Genomic DNA, 16,071 nt, shown 5'->3' on the forward strand with positions numbered 1-16,071 from the left:
AGCTGTAAGTTGTTGTTATGATCCCCGTGTTACACTTGACATTGGAGTAACCCCAAAGTGTATCGTCCGGTACAAAGTGAATCGATACTCTCATGGTCTAAGGAACTAGGCATGCATTAACTCTTAGTGTTATTACTATAGACTTGCGATGATAACATCTCTAAGTATTACAAAAAACTTGGGTCAATTCAATATGATCGTTCTTCTAACATCATACTATCAATGTTATCGGCATCCTTGTTTCATTAAACAAATGCCTATGATCAGGAAAACATAATCATCATACAACAATTGAGCTAGTCCTAGAGGTAAGACTAGGAATGAGGTTTTACCGTTTATTTTTCTACACGTGCTTATGAGTCTTACTCTGGATCACATTAAAGAACCATAATAGTTATAACATAGAATATAAACGCTTAATTATAAACATGGAAATAAATAATACAAACATTATTGCCTCTAGGGCATATTTCCAATAGACTCCCACTTGCACTAGAGTCAGTAATCTAGTTTACATAGCTTCTTTTACACCAATGGCTATCCGATACTGCTCATTCCTCATGGTAGAGGCTTCATCATCAGATCTGACACATTAAAATCCGTGTGAATCTTGAGTGCTTTCGCAAAACCCATCTCGACATGATGTCGGATGAGGTGATACTAGCATTCGATATGCCTGGACTTCTGGTGGGACCTTGGCTCCTTTGCCTGAGCCATGGCGCTGCTATTATCACAACAAAGCTCCATTGGGTTCAAATGCACTTAGAACCACACCAATCTCTTCAAGAAACTTCTTGATCCATACCACCTCCTTCGAAGCTTCTGAAGAGGTGATATACTCTGCTTCCATCGTAGAATCTGCAGCAGTGTTCTGCTTTGAACTTTTCCAGACCACTTCACCAATGTTGAGAGTGAAAGCATAGCCCGTTAAGATTTATAGTCATCTATATCAGGCATGCATGAAGCTAGCGTCGGTGTAACCATTTACTACCATCTCTTCATCTCCTTCATAGACAAGGAGAGTATCCTTTGTCCTTCCGAGGTACTTAAGAATATTTTAAACATCTGCCAGTGAGCCAATCCTGGATCACTTTGGTACCTGCTACTAACACTTAGCACATAAGAAACATCTGGTCTTGTACATAGCATAACTTACATGATAGACCCAATTGCCGAAGCATACGGGACATTAATCATCTATACTCACTCATCAATCATCTTGGGACATTTATTCTTGCTAAGTGTCAAACCATGTGACATTGGGAGTAAGCCTTTCTTGGTGTTCTCCATTTAAAACCTTCATAAAACCTTGTCAATGTACTTGCTTAATTTGGCTTAGCACTATTACATGTCTTGATCTATCTCTATAGATCTTAATGCCCAATATACATGCTGCTTCGCCTAAGTCTTTCATCAAAAACACACTTTTCAATGACTCTTCAATTGCACTAAGAAACTTTACGTCATTGCCAATCAATAATATGTCATCACCATATAAAATCAGAAATGCTATAGAGCTCCCACTAAACTTCTTGTAGACACAAGATTCTTCACCATTTGTGATAAATCCAAACTCTGTGATAACTTCATCAAAGCATTTGTTCCAGCTCCTCGATGCTTGCTTCAAACCATAAATTGACTTTTGAAGCTTGCACACCTTACCGACATTCTTAGCATTGACAGAACTTTCACGTTGTATTATTTACGCATCCTCTTCAAGGTTTCCATTTAGGAAAGTGTTGGGAACGTAGCATGCAATTTCAAAAAAGTACCTACGCTCACGCAAGATCTATCTAGGAGATGTATAGCAACAAGAGGTGGAGAGTGTGTCCACATACCCTCGTAGACCGAAAGCGGAAGCATTTGTTAACGCGGTTGATGTAGTCGAACTTCTTCTCGTTCCGACCGGTCAAGTACCGAAGGTACGGCACCTCTGAGTTCTGCACACGTTCAGCTCGATGACGTCCCTCGAACTCTTGATCCAGCAAGTGTCGAGGGAGAGTTCCGTTAGCACGACGACGTGGTGACGGTGATGGTGAAGTGATCTGCACAAGGCTTCGCCTAACCACTACGTGAATATGACCGAAGGCATAAACTGTGGAGGGGGGAGCCGCATACGGCTTGGAACAATTGATGTGTGTTGTAGGCGCCCCCCCCCCACGTATATAAAGGAGGGAGGGCAAGGAGGCCGGCCCTAGGCGCGCCCAAGTAGGAGGAATCCTACTTGGGCTCCTAGTAGGATTCGCCCCCCCCCTCCTTTTACCGGAGGGGGAAAGGGGGAAAGAGAGAGAGGGGAGAAGGAAAGGGGGCACCGCCCCCTCCCCTAGTCCAATTCGGCCTCCTTCCCTGTGGGGGGCGCGCCACCCCTTTGTGGGCTGGTGTGCCTCCCTCCTATGGCCCATATGGCACATATCTTCCCCTGGGGGGGTTCCGGTAACCCCCCACCCCCCGGTACTCCGATATGTACCCGATACATTCCGGAACACTTCTGGTGTCCGAATACTATCATCTAATATAACAATCTTTAACTCTTGACCATTTCGAGACTCCTCGTCATGTCCATGATCTCATCCGGGACTCCGAACAATATTTGGTCACCAAATCACATAACTCATATAATACAAATCGTCATCAAACGTTAAGCGTGCGGACCCTACGGGTTCGAGAACTATGTAGACATGACCGAGACACTTCTCCGGTCAATAACCAATAGCGGAACCTGGATGCTCATATTGGTTCCTACATATTCTACGAAGATCTTTATCGGTCAAACCGTAATGACAACACATACGTTATTCCCTTTGTCATCGGTATGTTACTTGCCTGAGATTCAATCGTCGGTATCTCCATACCTAGTTCAATATCGTTACCGGCAAGTCTCTTTACTCGTTCTGTAATGCATCATCCCGCAACTAACTCATTAATCACATTTCTTGCAAGGCTTATCATGATGTGCATTACCGAGAGGGCCCAGAGATACCTCTCTGATACTCGGAGTGACAAATCCTAATCTCGATCTATGCCAACCCAACAAATACCTTCGGAGATACCTGTAGAGCATCTTTATAATCACCCAGTTATGTTGTGACGTTTAATAGCACACAAGGTATTCCTCCGATATCCGGGAGTTGCATAATCTCATAGTCAAAGGAATATGTATAAGTCATGAAGAAAGCAATAGCAATAAAACTTAACGATCATTATGCTAAGCTAACAGATGGGTCTTGTCCATCACATCATTCTCCTAATGATGTGATCCTGTTCATCAAATGACAACACATGTCTATGGCTAGGAAACTTAACCATCTTTGATTAACGAGCTAGTCTAGTAGAGGCTTACTAGGGACACTGTGGTTTGTCTATGTATCCACACATGTATCAAGTTTCCGGTTAATACAATTCTAGCATGAATAATAAACATTTATCATGATATAAGGTAATATAAATAACAACTTTATTATTGCCTCTAGGGCATATTTCCTTCAGAAAGTTGTTTTGGTATCCATCTGCCATATCTCGTAGTCAAAATATGCAACAATTTCCATCGTAATCCGCACGGAATTTAGCATTGCCACGGGTGAGAAAGTCTCATTGTAATAGACTCCCTCGATTTGCCGGAACCCTTTTGCGACAAGCCTTGCTTTATAGATAGTAGGATTACCATCTGTGTCTGTCTTTCTTTATAGATAGTAGGTTTCACTCCTCTAGAGGCTCTACCAAGTTCCAAACTTGGTTTTCATGCACTGACTCCATTTCAGATTTCATGGCTTTGAGCCATTCTTCGCCGCCATTGATTCTCTGTAGTGCACAGGTTCATCTTCTTCTAGGATGAATATTTCATTATGAAATCACTCAGGAGGTTCACTAACTCTTCCTGGCATACGCGGTTCAATACCAAGCTTAACTGGAGTTTCTACAACCGGTATGGTAACTTTAGTTTAGTTGTAGGGGTAGCTTTCGGAACTATTACCAGTTTATTATACCAACTAAATTTTACCAAAGATTCACTAATCTCATCAAGCTTTACTATCCTCCCACTAACTTCTTTGGCTACAAACTCTTCCTCAAGAAAGTGCCCATTCCTAGCAACAAGCACTTTGTTATCGGATGGTTGGTAGAAGGAATACCCAATAGTTTCTTTGGGATATATAGCCTACAAAGTAACATTTGTGTGATTTGGGATCGAGTTTATTTGGTTGTAAGCGTTTTACATAAGATTCACAACCCAAAGATTTCATATGCGACAAATTGGGTTTCTTCCCATTCCATAACTCATATGGAGTCGTTTTAACAGACTTAGACGATGCTATTTTTAGTGTGTATGTTGTTATTTCGAGTGTGTATCCCCCGAAAAACTAAAGGCAGATCGGTAAGAGGCATCATTGACCTCACCATGTCTAACAAGGTTCAGTTACGCCTCTCAGACACTCCATTTCTCCGTGGAGTTCCGGGAGGAGTAAGTTGTGAAACAATTCCACGATCACTTAGATGTTGGCTAAACTCATGACTTAGATATTCACCTCCATGATCTGATCGTACAAACTTAATCTTTTTGCCACGATGATTCTCAACCTCGTTCTAAAACTCCTTGAACTTTTTGAGGACCGCGGTCTCTGGAGGCGACGCCTAATGGCCCAAAGGCTAGTCGGAGGCCGCAAACAACCCCGATCTTGGTGCCGCCTGCCCCTTGGCAGGCACCGATTTTGGGACCTCCATCATCATTTTTTTGTGGGCCCCATGCATCAACTGAAAGGAACAAGGTGGATGCATAATGCTTTTCCTCGGTATGTTTCGAGGATGATTCCTTTCCGGGATTAGTAAGAAACAAGCAGGCAGTAATTCGTGGGTTACACTTCCTAGTTATCTCGCTCTAGGGCCGTTAAGCCACAAGATAGACCATGACGCTCTGATACCAATTGAATGGATCGAAATGGACATAGAGGGGGAAGATCTAGCCTCTGCAGAAGGTGAAGATATGCCTAAACAATTGGTATATTGGGACAAACAATACAATATGATGAATACAAGGTCAAATGACCAAAGTACACCACAAGTAAAGAGATAGGATTAGGGATAACTGGAGACTCCAAAGAAGATGATGTATTCTGATGTTCACTTTCTTGGAGGGAAGTAGGTCACTGTTGGAGGGCTGTATGTTACAACAAAGGCACACCAACACACTAAAGGCTCACCCTATTCTCCTTGAGATATTAGCACGAAGACGATTCTCAAACACTAGTCGAAGACCTTGAGGTGTCCTCCAAACCTTAACAAATGTGGGGGAATATCACAAATTGATTTCTCACTTGGGACTTCGGTCGCCTAGGAGTCTCCAACCTCTGAGAGTAACTAGATTTACCAAGGAAGCAAGGGGAATCAACTTTTGCTTTGGTAGAAGTGTTGATCGGGCACATGAAGGAAATATGCCCTAGAGGCAATAATAAAGTTGTTATTTATATTTCCTTATATCATGATAAATATCTATTATTCATGCTAGAATTGTATTAACCGGAAACTTAGTACATGTGTGAATACATAGACGAAACAGAGTGTCCCTAGTATGCCTCTACTTGACTAGCTCATTCATCAAAGATGGTTAAGTTTCCTGACCATGGACATGTGTTGTCATTTGATGAATGGGATCACATCATTAAGAGAATGATGTGATGGACAAGACCCATCCGTTAGCTTAGCATAATGATCGTTAAGTTTTATTGCTATTGCTTTCTTCATGACTTATGCATATTCCTCTAACTATGAGATTATGCAACTCCCGAATACCGGAGGAACACCTTGTGTGCTATCAAATGTCACAACGTAACTGGGTGATTATAAAGATGCTCTACAGGTGTCTCCGAAGGTGTTTGTTGGGTTGGCATAGATCAAGATTAGGATTTGCCACTCTGTGTATCGAGAGGTATCTCTGGGCCCTCTCGGTAATGCACATCACTATAAGCCTTGCAAGCAATGTGACTAATGATTTAGTTACGGTATGATGCATTACGGAACGAGTAAAGAGACTTTCTAGTAACGAGATTGAACTAGGTATGAGGATACCGACGATCGAATCTTGGGCAAGTAACATACCGATGACAAAGGGAATAACGTATGTTGTCATAAGGTTCGACCGATAAAGATCTTCGTAGATGAGGCCAAACGCCGGAGACCCTGGCGTCTGGCCCCGCTGAGGCCCATGGCGTCTGGGCCAGACGCCAAGGATTGTGGCGTTTGGTCCTGGAGTCCGAGTGGGACTCTTGCCTTTCGGGCAAAACCGACTTTGAGGAGGCTTTTGCTCCAAGTTTCAACCCCAGGGCTCAACATATAAATAGAGGGGCAGGGCTAGCACCAAAGACACATCAAGAATCACCAAGCCGTGTGCCGGCAACCCCGTCCCCTCTAGTTTATCCTCCGTCATAGTTTCCGTAGTGCTTGGCGAAGCCCTGCGGAGATTGTTCTTCACCAACACCGTCACCACGACGTCGTGCTGCCGGAACTCATCTACTACTTTACCCGTCTTGCTGGATCAAGAAGGCGAGGACGTCATCGAGCTGAACGTGTGCTGAACGCGGAGGTGCCGTACGTTCGGTACTTGATCGGGACGGATCGTGAAGGTGTACGACTACATCAACCGCGTTGATAAACGCTTCCGCTTTGCGATCTTCAAGGGTATTGCTCTCCCTCTCTCGTTTCTATGCATCTCCTAGATAGATCTTGCGTGAGCGTAGGCAAATTTTTGAAATACTACGTTCCCCAACAGCACATCTGTTTCACTCCCCCAAAATATCAACAAGATTGAGTGGAAGGGAACGAAGATCTCAATGCAATTTGAGCTAGAATCACTGGACGAGAGAGAATGGAGTCGTCACCTGGCTAATCATAGCTAGCTCCCTAATCCAACCATTACTACACATTTTTGTGTGGCTCGGAAGTTCTAGGCGACCCCAAAAGTTCTCTTCACCGAAAGTTCTGGGCAAGGTTCTAGGATTTATAGAAGGTTTGCAACTGCGTCAAAAGTTCTGGGCAGTTTCCGAGATATCCAGAAGGTTTGAAACAGAAGTAGAAACCTTCTGGGTGCGACGGTACATGGTTGGAAGCTACCCCGGAAGTTCTGGGCTACATCGGAAGTTCTGGGCTACTCAGAATTGTGGAACTTCATTGGATTTGAGGGCACTCTCTCTCGGATCTTGGGTGTGATTGTGGGTGCACTCTTGTATGTGTATGTACAGTTGATTCCCACAATATCTCCGACGTGCACCCCCTCTTAATAGTACGGTTGACCTAAGGACTCAAATGAAACATAAGAGTCATCAACAAGCACATCTTTTCCATTTTCACAATGGGGGCGTGTCAACCATCCATGTTTCTCTTTATGATGTGGTGACACTATTTACACATTTTTTTAGATGACACCATTTACACACTTAAGCTTGAGGTTAGAACACAAATTATGTAGTCATTGACACTAAAAACAATTTAAGGGCATAAGTGCCCTTTCACTACGAAGTTGGATGGGACGAGTTTGCCCTAGCCGCCTCACGATAGGGGGAAGAATCATGTTTGTGTTGACGCAGTTGTTCTACTAAAGAGTTTTGCATTGTAACTACTATAATTATTTTTGTATAAATAGATTTATTGGGGCATCATGCGCTTTGACATTACACCATGCAAATTCTTTTTATCCCCCTTTCAACAATGCATTTCTTGGAACACCTACCTTACGAGAAAAGGAACCACGCGCCGCCCTCACCCAAGGTGACCCGCCAACCAGCTCTGCTCACAATGCCCCCGTCTAGAGCCGCGCCACCGCCGGAGGATGCTGTCAGGCAAAGCCCGCGTGGCCGATGGCGGCGGCGGGACGCTTCCTCGTGTATGCTTCAATCTGGGGGCACCAGATCCTGGTGGCGCGACTTCTTGAGCGGGGTGATAGCAGCGGATTTGCATCTGGTGACGACTCTCGGGGTTACGCATGTAGCGGACGATGGCGGTGTGTGATGCGACGACTAGCTGCCATGGTTGCACGGGGTGCCTACTCTTCTGTGGTGCCTTCGTTTTCCCTTCCAATGTGGTGCCTTCGTTGTCCATTCCAAGGTGCCCGCTGGGCTGTAGCGAGGTCAGCGCGTGGTCGGATGTTGCCGGACGGCCGCAGCCTCAGGGACGTCCATGGTTAACCCAGCGTGGTTGCCCTGATTCAAATCTGAATGGAGGTGATCCAGATCTGGTCGGCCATGATGGTGGTAGCTGTAGACTGTGCTACCGTGACCTCCTGCGGCTCCAAATGGCTTATCTTTTCAGGATTGAGAAACGTATCATCTTATTTCTTATGCTATTTCTATCAGAGGAACCAAAGGAGACATAAATAGAGAGTTGCCTTTTCACATTTTTGTTTGCATACTCTTGATATTGTAGCAGAACATTCATGATATGTGCTGCCTTACTATTTGCAACACACTTGCTCGTTTGACGCAGGATCTTTTTATTTTATGAATGGTTCTTTTTTCTAGAAATCATTTTGCATTTTCCAAAGGAAACTTAAATTGTGTCCTACCACATCAAAATTTTCTTTCATTCCATGGCCATTATAGGGAGCAGAAAATCATGCGTTGAAGATCTTTATGTTTCTCCTATGGTGCAACCTAATAACTTACCATTGTTACATATATAACGTGTTTTCAACGCTGACATGCTGCAAATCAAATAGACCCCCAACATTCTGTCCCTTTGACTAGTGAGAATCTTCAAGCATCAGATAGTTTCGCATGATATTCCAGTTCAATCTCTGAAATTGAATCGAATTATCAATTTGACTACAACTTGGATTCTTGATGAACAATCCGAACCTGTTTTACCAAAATCCAGATAAAACTTACGACAGCGATTGGCATTTGATATCTATTGTAAGCAAACACAAGCCATCCACTCAATTACAACTCAGAGTCACTGCTACAAGCCCACTATAGCAAAGAATGTATTGCGATAAAAACAGAAAAACTGAAGGGGTGATCATAAGCCTCATCAAATACCCAATCCTTGCAAAACGAGATCTTGCGAAGTGCACGGGCGACCTGCTGGCAGTATTCTACGCTAACATCAGAAGCCATCGGCTACCTGAAAGAACCAATAGCATTGTTCAAAATTAAGAGCTGCAGAAACATTACCAGTCTTATTAACTTATTAATGGAGATGATATCAGACCACAAGATAATTTCATGTCAGTTAACAAGGTAAGCACAGGAAGCAACCACAGCATCGAAAGCATCCATATAGCCTAATAAATACAGAGTACTTGTTTTCCTTGACCCTTAATTGTGGCAGTAATATCTTGATAATACCACAGCCAGAACATCTATACCTTTCTTAGGCACGCACACACAGAACAGAATGTGAAAAATCCAGGAGACCTTCCATGTGTGGTAAACTGAATCTAAGGTTAATGTAGTGCTCAACAGGTCCGACTTGTCGGCACTCAGTGGCCCTAATGCAATGTAAACATTTTATTTGCAACCTAGTACAACAAAACCGAGGTCTAGAACAAAACATAGTGAATCTCTAGTCCTTGGAAATTGTGTCGAAAGGTAGAAAGCTCCAGCGTTACACTTATGCTGAAACATAAATATGTGTTTAACAACTACTCAACTATATGCAGAAGGATGATTATTAACTGCGTATAAATTATGGACGATACCCCTGCTATAGCCAGCGAATTCAAACAAATTTGGGTCATTTCCTATCACAGAAGCCACATTAAAGGGTAAGAGACGCCAGAAGTGCCTGCACGCCACACATTAAAACACAACAATAAAAGATTGCACCTAAAAGCTACTACGAGGTATAGTTTGTTTGTCAGCTTGATATTGATCAATCTTGTAAACGACGTAATATCTTCTTGATAGTATTTAATGAGCTGTTAGTTGAAAGATTGCACCTAAAAGCTACTACGAGGTATAGTTTGTTTGTCAGCTTGATGTTGATCAATCTTGTAAACGACGTAATATCTTCTTGATAGTATTTAATGAGCTGTTAGTTGGGCGGTATGATTCAGTCCATAGTTAGTGTTGTAATTGTCTTCTCTATCCTAATTCGTACTGTTAGAGTACGTAATGGGCCTAATGGCCTGGGCTGGCGGTATAGCCCGTTAGTCTTAGGGTTAATTAGAGATAAGGGTCACTTGCTTAGGGGTCTAAGCCTTGCTTGGGAGTCAAGTAAACCTCTCTATATAAAGAGAGGAGATGTATCAATCTAATAAAGCAAGAATTAAGAAGGAAATCCCTTCCCTCTTGCCCGGCCGGCCCTCTCGCGCCCTCCTTCTAGCAGCGCCATAACAATTTGGTATCAGCTAGCTTCGGTTCGATCATGTCTTCATCGCCGCCCAACCCGTCTCTTCTGCTGCCGGTCACCTCATCGCCGGAGGCGACCACCACGACCGTCGCCCCGCTCCTGCCCGTGCCGGGATCCTCCGTCGCGCCTGCCCCCGCCGTCCTCACCCCGGAGGAGGTGTCCGGGGCGCTGCAGGACCTAACCCAGGCGGTCCAGGAGATCCGCCTATTCTTGGCCGGGTCCTACGGGCCGCACCGCGCCGCCGTGGCTGCCGCCGCACCAGGCAGCCTCCGCCGGGCCGCTGCAGCAGCCACTGCAGCTGCCATCCACCGCCCCGCCCTGGCTGCCGTGGCAGCCGCCGCACCAGGCGGCCTCCGCCGCCCTCGCCGGGCCGCTGCAGCTGCCATCCACCGCCTCGCCCTGGCTGCAGTGGCAGCCGCCGCTCCTGGCGGCCTCCGCCGCGCCCCGCGCTCCGCTGCAGCTGCAGCAGCCACCGCCGGTCAGCTCCGGCCCCGCATCGACCGCGCCGGCGGGAGTCCCGATCCACCAGATCAAGTTCCCGCCGTCGCCATCACCGCTTCCCCAGGGCGTCCCCATCCAGCAGATCAAGTTCCCGCCATCGCCGTCACCGCTTCCGGCTTGGATCACTACCAGCCACGTGTCGGCGGCGGTGAGGCTGCAGGCCGCTGCGCGCGTCGGCGTGTGCGGGAGTTGCGTGGTCTGCAGCTGCCGCTCCTCCCAGTTGCGCTTCGCTGCGCAAAGGACCTCGATCTCGTCCGCTGCGTCAGGGATCTTGGGCATGTTGTTTTCCCCACGGACAGCGACCTCAAAGTCTGCGACATCAGCGGTTGGGGGGGGGGGGCACCCCTCCTCGTCATTCTCCATCGCAAGCCCTTCACTCTTCTCTGTGCGGTGCAGACCAACAACCGTCCGGCGGGGAGAAGGCAGGGTGTCACCGACAGGATTGCACCACATAGCACCACTGCATTCTGCCGGCCGCCGCGAGGGCGCCTTTGCTGGTCGCTCTTGCGACCACTTCCAGGTGGCCATACACATGCACTGCTTTTGTCCAGATGGTGTCTATGGGATCCAGGTGGCTGTACACGTGCACGTCCGACGTGCGGATGGTGTCCACTTTTTGTTAAGGGGTCCAAAATAAAGCGTCCCAGTCCATTTCAGGTTGAGAGTAATAAAACAAGCCGAGACGTAAAAGGCTTGTTTTTAGGTGTTAGGTTTGTGTTGCGTCGAGTCATGGTTATAAGTTGGTTAGGCTGCAGCTCGAGGACAAGCTGCCTGTCGAGGTGGGGTGTAGTGTTAGAGTATGTACTGGGCCTAATGGCCTGGGCTGGCGGTATAACCCGTTAGTCTTAGGGTTAATTAGAGATAAGGGTCGCTTGCTTAGGGGTCAAGTAAGCCTTGCTTGGGAGTCAAGTAAACATCTCTATATAAAGAGAGGGGATGTATCAATCTAATAAAGCAAGAATTAAGAAGGAAATTCCTTCCCTCTTGCCCGGCCGTGGGCAAAAAGGCCCCCCGGCCAGCCCTCTCGCGCCCTCCTTCTAGCAGCGCCATAACACGTACTCTTAAAACTAACCAGTTGATAAAGATATCCGTCACCAGCTATCAACTGTCAACAGCAGGCACAGATATTACCACGATTCAGGCACAAATTCTATTTATGGCACCATAATTTCATTTATTTTGCCAAATAACTAATATTTTCAAAACCATGGATGTATTATTTTCAATTTTATCAAAATGTACTAACAAGAACCAATTGATCGGTAACAAATATGGTCCATAAAATTCATGAATTACAACCACCGTAGCTTTCCAAATTAGTGATCCAATGCACAGACACACGAATATGCCATGTTCTTTTCAAGGAAAAGCAAGCCTCCTGGCAGCTGCATCTTTCGATGCAACTATAATTTTATTGCCAAGAATGCCAGGCATCAAGGCTGAACAAATCGCTCATAAACAAGAAAGAAAGAAAGAGAAAAAAATGACAAACGAATATAATACTGAGCATATGGCAGCAAGCATTAGTACAGTTGCTAAAAACAGTGAAAAATTGAGCGTACGCCTAGGTGCGCTTAAGCGCTGAGCGGAGGCCTACTGCTTCACTTTTGGGGTTAGCGCTGAAAAAAGCGCCCAGACGCCTAGGCATAGCGCCTAAGCGCTTGGCGTACACTCAGGGGTGCGGCGCCAGCTAAGCGGAAACTAAGCGGCGGCTAGGCAAGGACATGCAGGTAGGAGCGGCACCAATTTGGGGACAAAAGAGAGGGAAAGGGATGTTCGGCTAGGGTTAGACAGAGGAGAGTGGGGTGAGAGAGAGAGAGAGCACAGAGCAAGGCGGCCTTACATGCTTTAAAAATTGATTTCTGGGTGTCCCCTGTTCATGTCGATGTCCGTACAAAACGCTCAAGCGCCGGTTAAGCTATCATTGCACTAAGCAGAGGCACACCGCTCGCTCAGCGCCTAGCGCTTAAAAAAACCTTGCTAAAAACTAATGATGCAACCAATTTACATTCCTAATGCGCATTAGTTAGAACTAGAAGGCTCCCTAAGCAAGAACGAAAATTGCAAGCTGTTACCAAACTTTCAAAAAATTATAGGTTAAAATACAAAAACAAATGAAACAAAGTGATCATCCGTGAGCAAACACCACCTAGAAGCATATAAATACCAGACTTGCTGAACGGAAAAGGTTGCACCAGTGAACTAGAAGGCTCCTTAAGCAAGAATAGTATTCTTAGCTTACCATCTTACAGGCTAATCTTGATCGCCTAAATAAATGTCATGAATGACTGCCGTTTCCTTTCAGCTTGAGTTCAAGCTCTAACTCTTTGCGCCTTACCTCCAGTTTTAAGCGTTTAATCTCAATCTTCATATGTTCGTTATCTGACCTCATCCTTTCCAGTTCCTTGTCCTTAATTTTACTGGATAGTTCCCACTTGAGGCGTTGTTCTGCAAGCTCCAGTGCCTCATTTTCGATTTTCAAGCACTGTTTTTCAAGCTCTGCAGATTGCAATACTAAGTCCTTCTGTGTCAAAGCCAAGCTGGTTCCATCTGGAACAACTTTGTTGATATCTAGTGTGATGCCATGGGGATTAGACCTCCGGCTACATTCGTGTGCACTCAAAGAGTTCCCAAAACCAGCATCCTCGTGATCCGCTGTATACCACATCTTCTTTTGCATGGGTAAGCCCCCTTTATTGCTATGCGCCACCTGATGGTCCTCATCATTATCTTCCTCATAATCAGAGTCTGAACTCTGGTCATCTTCATCGGCATCTCCACTTGCTCCTCTCATCATATCATTTTCCTCTTTGCACCTAAGAGCAAACTGCAGTGAACGCTGAAGTGCAGGATCTTCAGGCAAACTAATCCGGTTATTATTATGGTAGGAGCACATCTCCTCATAGAATAAGTGCCTTGAGCTCAGTATCTTCCTTGCGTCATCTTTCAACTTGTCAGAGAGATTATCCATGCGATCCAGAAGTGCTGGATTCTCCACAACCTTGCAAGTTGTACCCCGACCAAGGATATCTGTAAGCCTTTTGTATCTCTTATTGAGGTCATTGAACTTATCCTCGCACTGCTGCGGTGACACATTGCAACCTCGCTCGCCCATCACCTTTGATATTGCCTTCCACTTGCCTTTCTTATGCACCATTGCACAGTTCCTCCTTCCACATCCTAAATCAGCTCCTGGATCCTCACCAGTGTAGGACGCTGCAGTAATTAAAAGCTTAACCATTGAATCAGTCCACTTCATCCGCTGCCATGCTGAGCCCTTCTTTCCCTTGCCGCTGTGGCTATCAGTGGTATCCTCGTTCAGACCATGCTCCTCATCATCGCTCATGGAGTCCTTCTTGGGATAGTGGTGGTGGTGGACCTGGTGGTGATCAGCCTTCCTTTGTTCTCTGAATTGAAATTCCGACAAGTGGTCAGAAGCTGTAACCTGGTTCATAGGCATGGGGAATTTGCCAGGTATCTGAGAGTGGTTGAAGCCCGGATTATCGGAGCTTGGACCGTGCATTTGCATGGGATTCCGGTGCAAGTCTGAACTGCCATAAGTTGCTCCTTGCATAAAGTTTCCAGGTGGCAGGTTATTGCCTTCCATTCTCCCAAAGGATCATTCCACTACGTCTTATATAATACTCCCTCTGTAAACTAATATAAGAGCGTTTAGATTACTATTTTAGTGATCTAAACGCTCTTATATTAGTTTACAGAGGGAGTACCAAATACGAATGTAGAATTTGGCACTACTTCTTCAGCCTGAAATCCAACGCAAGAAAGTAATTCAGAAGAACTATTGAGCAGTCAATACTGATTGCACATTTGAGAACTTCTAAACGATACAAATCTGCCCGTAAACACACAGATTGCACTTTAATCAAAATCACCTATATTGCGAACTGAGACCGTCCTAGATTTGATATAACTATTAATGTGCAAGCAGTGAGTTGGATTTCTTCGGCACAGTTCAACAGTAAATTCGAAAAGATTGCAGTCTCTTACATCAGAGCACAACTCGATACTTAAGTGAAACTGCCTAAACGACCAGCAACATGATGTAAAGATATTAATCAGTTGAACGGCATCAAACTAACAAATAGTAGAGCTAAAGAAGAATTTGAAGTAGAGCATCAGAGTTACATATGTGCATCAGACCTAAGTTACGTATGCGTGGGATTCAGGTTTCAGAGAAGGAGCAGGCAAAAGAAACAAGTCACTATCTGAACAAATTCCTTAATCGCCGAAGGGTGCTCTCCTGTCAACAGAATGGGGTCAGGGAGAAAGATCCGGCTGCAATAGAATAATCAGATCAAAGAGAAGGCTAGTGAAGGCCGAAGAACAATCCGAGCAAGATAGGGCTTCCTTACCAAGAAGAAGAATCGCGTCCGGGTAGGTCTTCACTCGCTACCAATAGAGAGGACGAGAAAGAATGCCCACGAGAGAGATCTCCAGGCGTGGTTCGGCGGAAGGAGGGGACGAGGCGAGCTTGGCGGCGACAGCGAAGGGCGTTTCGGCGGTGCCGGCGATGGGGAAGACGATTTTCTGTCAACAACATTCCATTTCTTTCTTTCTTTCTTTTTTCCTTTTGGTAACGGAAGTGGTGTTGTTATTGCTCGGCAAAAAACGTGGCACTGGAGCTTTCTCTGTTTTTTTTGGTTGAGTTGTCTTCCTTTTTCTTCTACGTCTGGGTCGATCTTGCGTCCAACGCACGCACGTACTTTCACCTCGTGGCTGATTTGCCGTGTGACTTTTCATAAACATATGATAAATTGCCCCTAACTCACAAATTTAAATAAAATATAAATGTTTCATAGTTTCACAACCAAATAAATATGTCTACAAGTCAAATAAAAATTAAATTGTCTCAAATATAACTGTAAAAAAGATAGCCGATACATCTACTGGTTGACAACGTGAGCCCACATATGTTCAACCAAATTATCTTGCAGCTGAATGTGAGCTTCCCAATCACATATTTGATGATGAAATTCGATGAATTGTGCAAATGTTGTCGCTCCTCCATACTCAGACATAACATTGTCACCCTAGAACTCGATGGGACCGAATTCATTAGGGTTAGGGCATAACGTAATCTCGGTGAGACCGATCACATAAACTCGGTGAGACCGATTTCTGTAATAAGCAAACAGAGAGTTGGTTAGGCAAACTCGGCGGGACCGATCACTCATTTCGGTGAGACCGAAACGTTACGAAAAGGAAACAAAGGGT

The 16,071-nt window shown here is 45.2% G+C and overlaps 1 protein-coding gene across 3 annotated transcripts; it reads right to left on the reverse strand.

Moving 5' to 3' along the window:
* Positions 1 to 8,762: 8,762 nt before the first annotated feature.
* On the reverse strand, positions 8,763 to 15,506 carry LOC123120106 (uncharacterized). 3 transcript variants are annotated; one of them, XM_044540126.1, is made up of 4 exons: positions 15,210 to 15,489; positions 14,998 to 15,097; positions 13,079 to 14,601; positions 8,763 to 9,105 (listed from the first exon to the last, which is right to left on the reverse strand). In XM_044540126.1, exon 3 carries the CDS (start codon positions 14,441 to 14,443, stop codon positions 13,115 to 13,117), a length of 1,329 nt encoding a protein of 442 aa, XP_044396061.1. In that variant the 5' UTR covers positions 14,444 to 14,601; positions 14,998 to 15,097; positions 15,210 to 15,489; the 3' UTR covers positions 8,763 to 9,105; positions 13,079 to 13,114. The 3 variants fall into 3 exon arrangements, with proteins under 3 accessions (XP_044396061.1, XP_044396060.1, XP_044396062.1); XM_044540125.1 differs by having other exon boundaries at positions 14,998 to 15,132; positions 15,210 to 15,487; XM_044540127.1 differs by lacking the exon at positions 14,998 to 15,097 and having other exon boundaries at positions 15,210 to 15,506.
* Positions 15,507 to 16,071: the final 565 nt, after the last annotated feature.

The sequence above is a fragment of the Triticum aestivum genome, chromosome 5D (genome assembly GCF_018294505.1).
Source record: "Triticum aestivum cultivar Chinese Spring chromosome 5D, IWGSC CS RefSeq v2.1, whole genome shotgun sequence".
Lineage (NCBI taxonomy): Eukaryota > Viridiplantae > Streptophyta > Magnoliopsida > Poales > Poaceae > Triticum > Triticum aestivum.

What these genes read in the sequence shown, in the direction of transcription:
- LOC123120106 (XM_044540127.1), bottom strand. Translation starts at nt 14,443, where the DNA reads ATGGAAGGCAATAACCTGCCACCTGGAAACTTTATGCAAGGAGCAACT.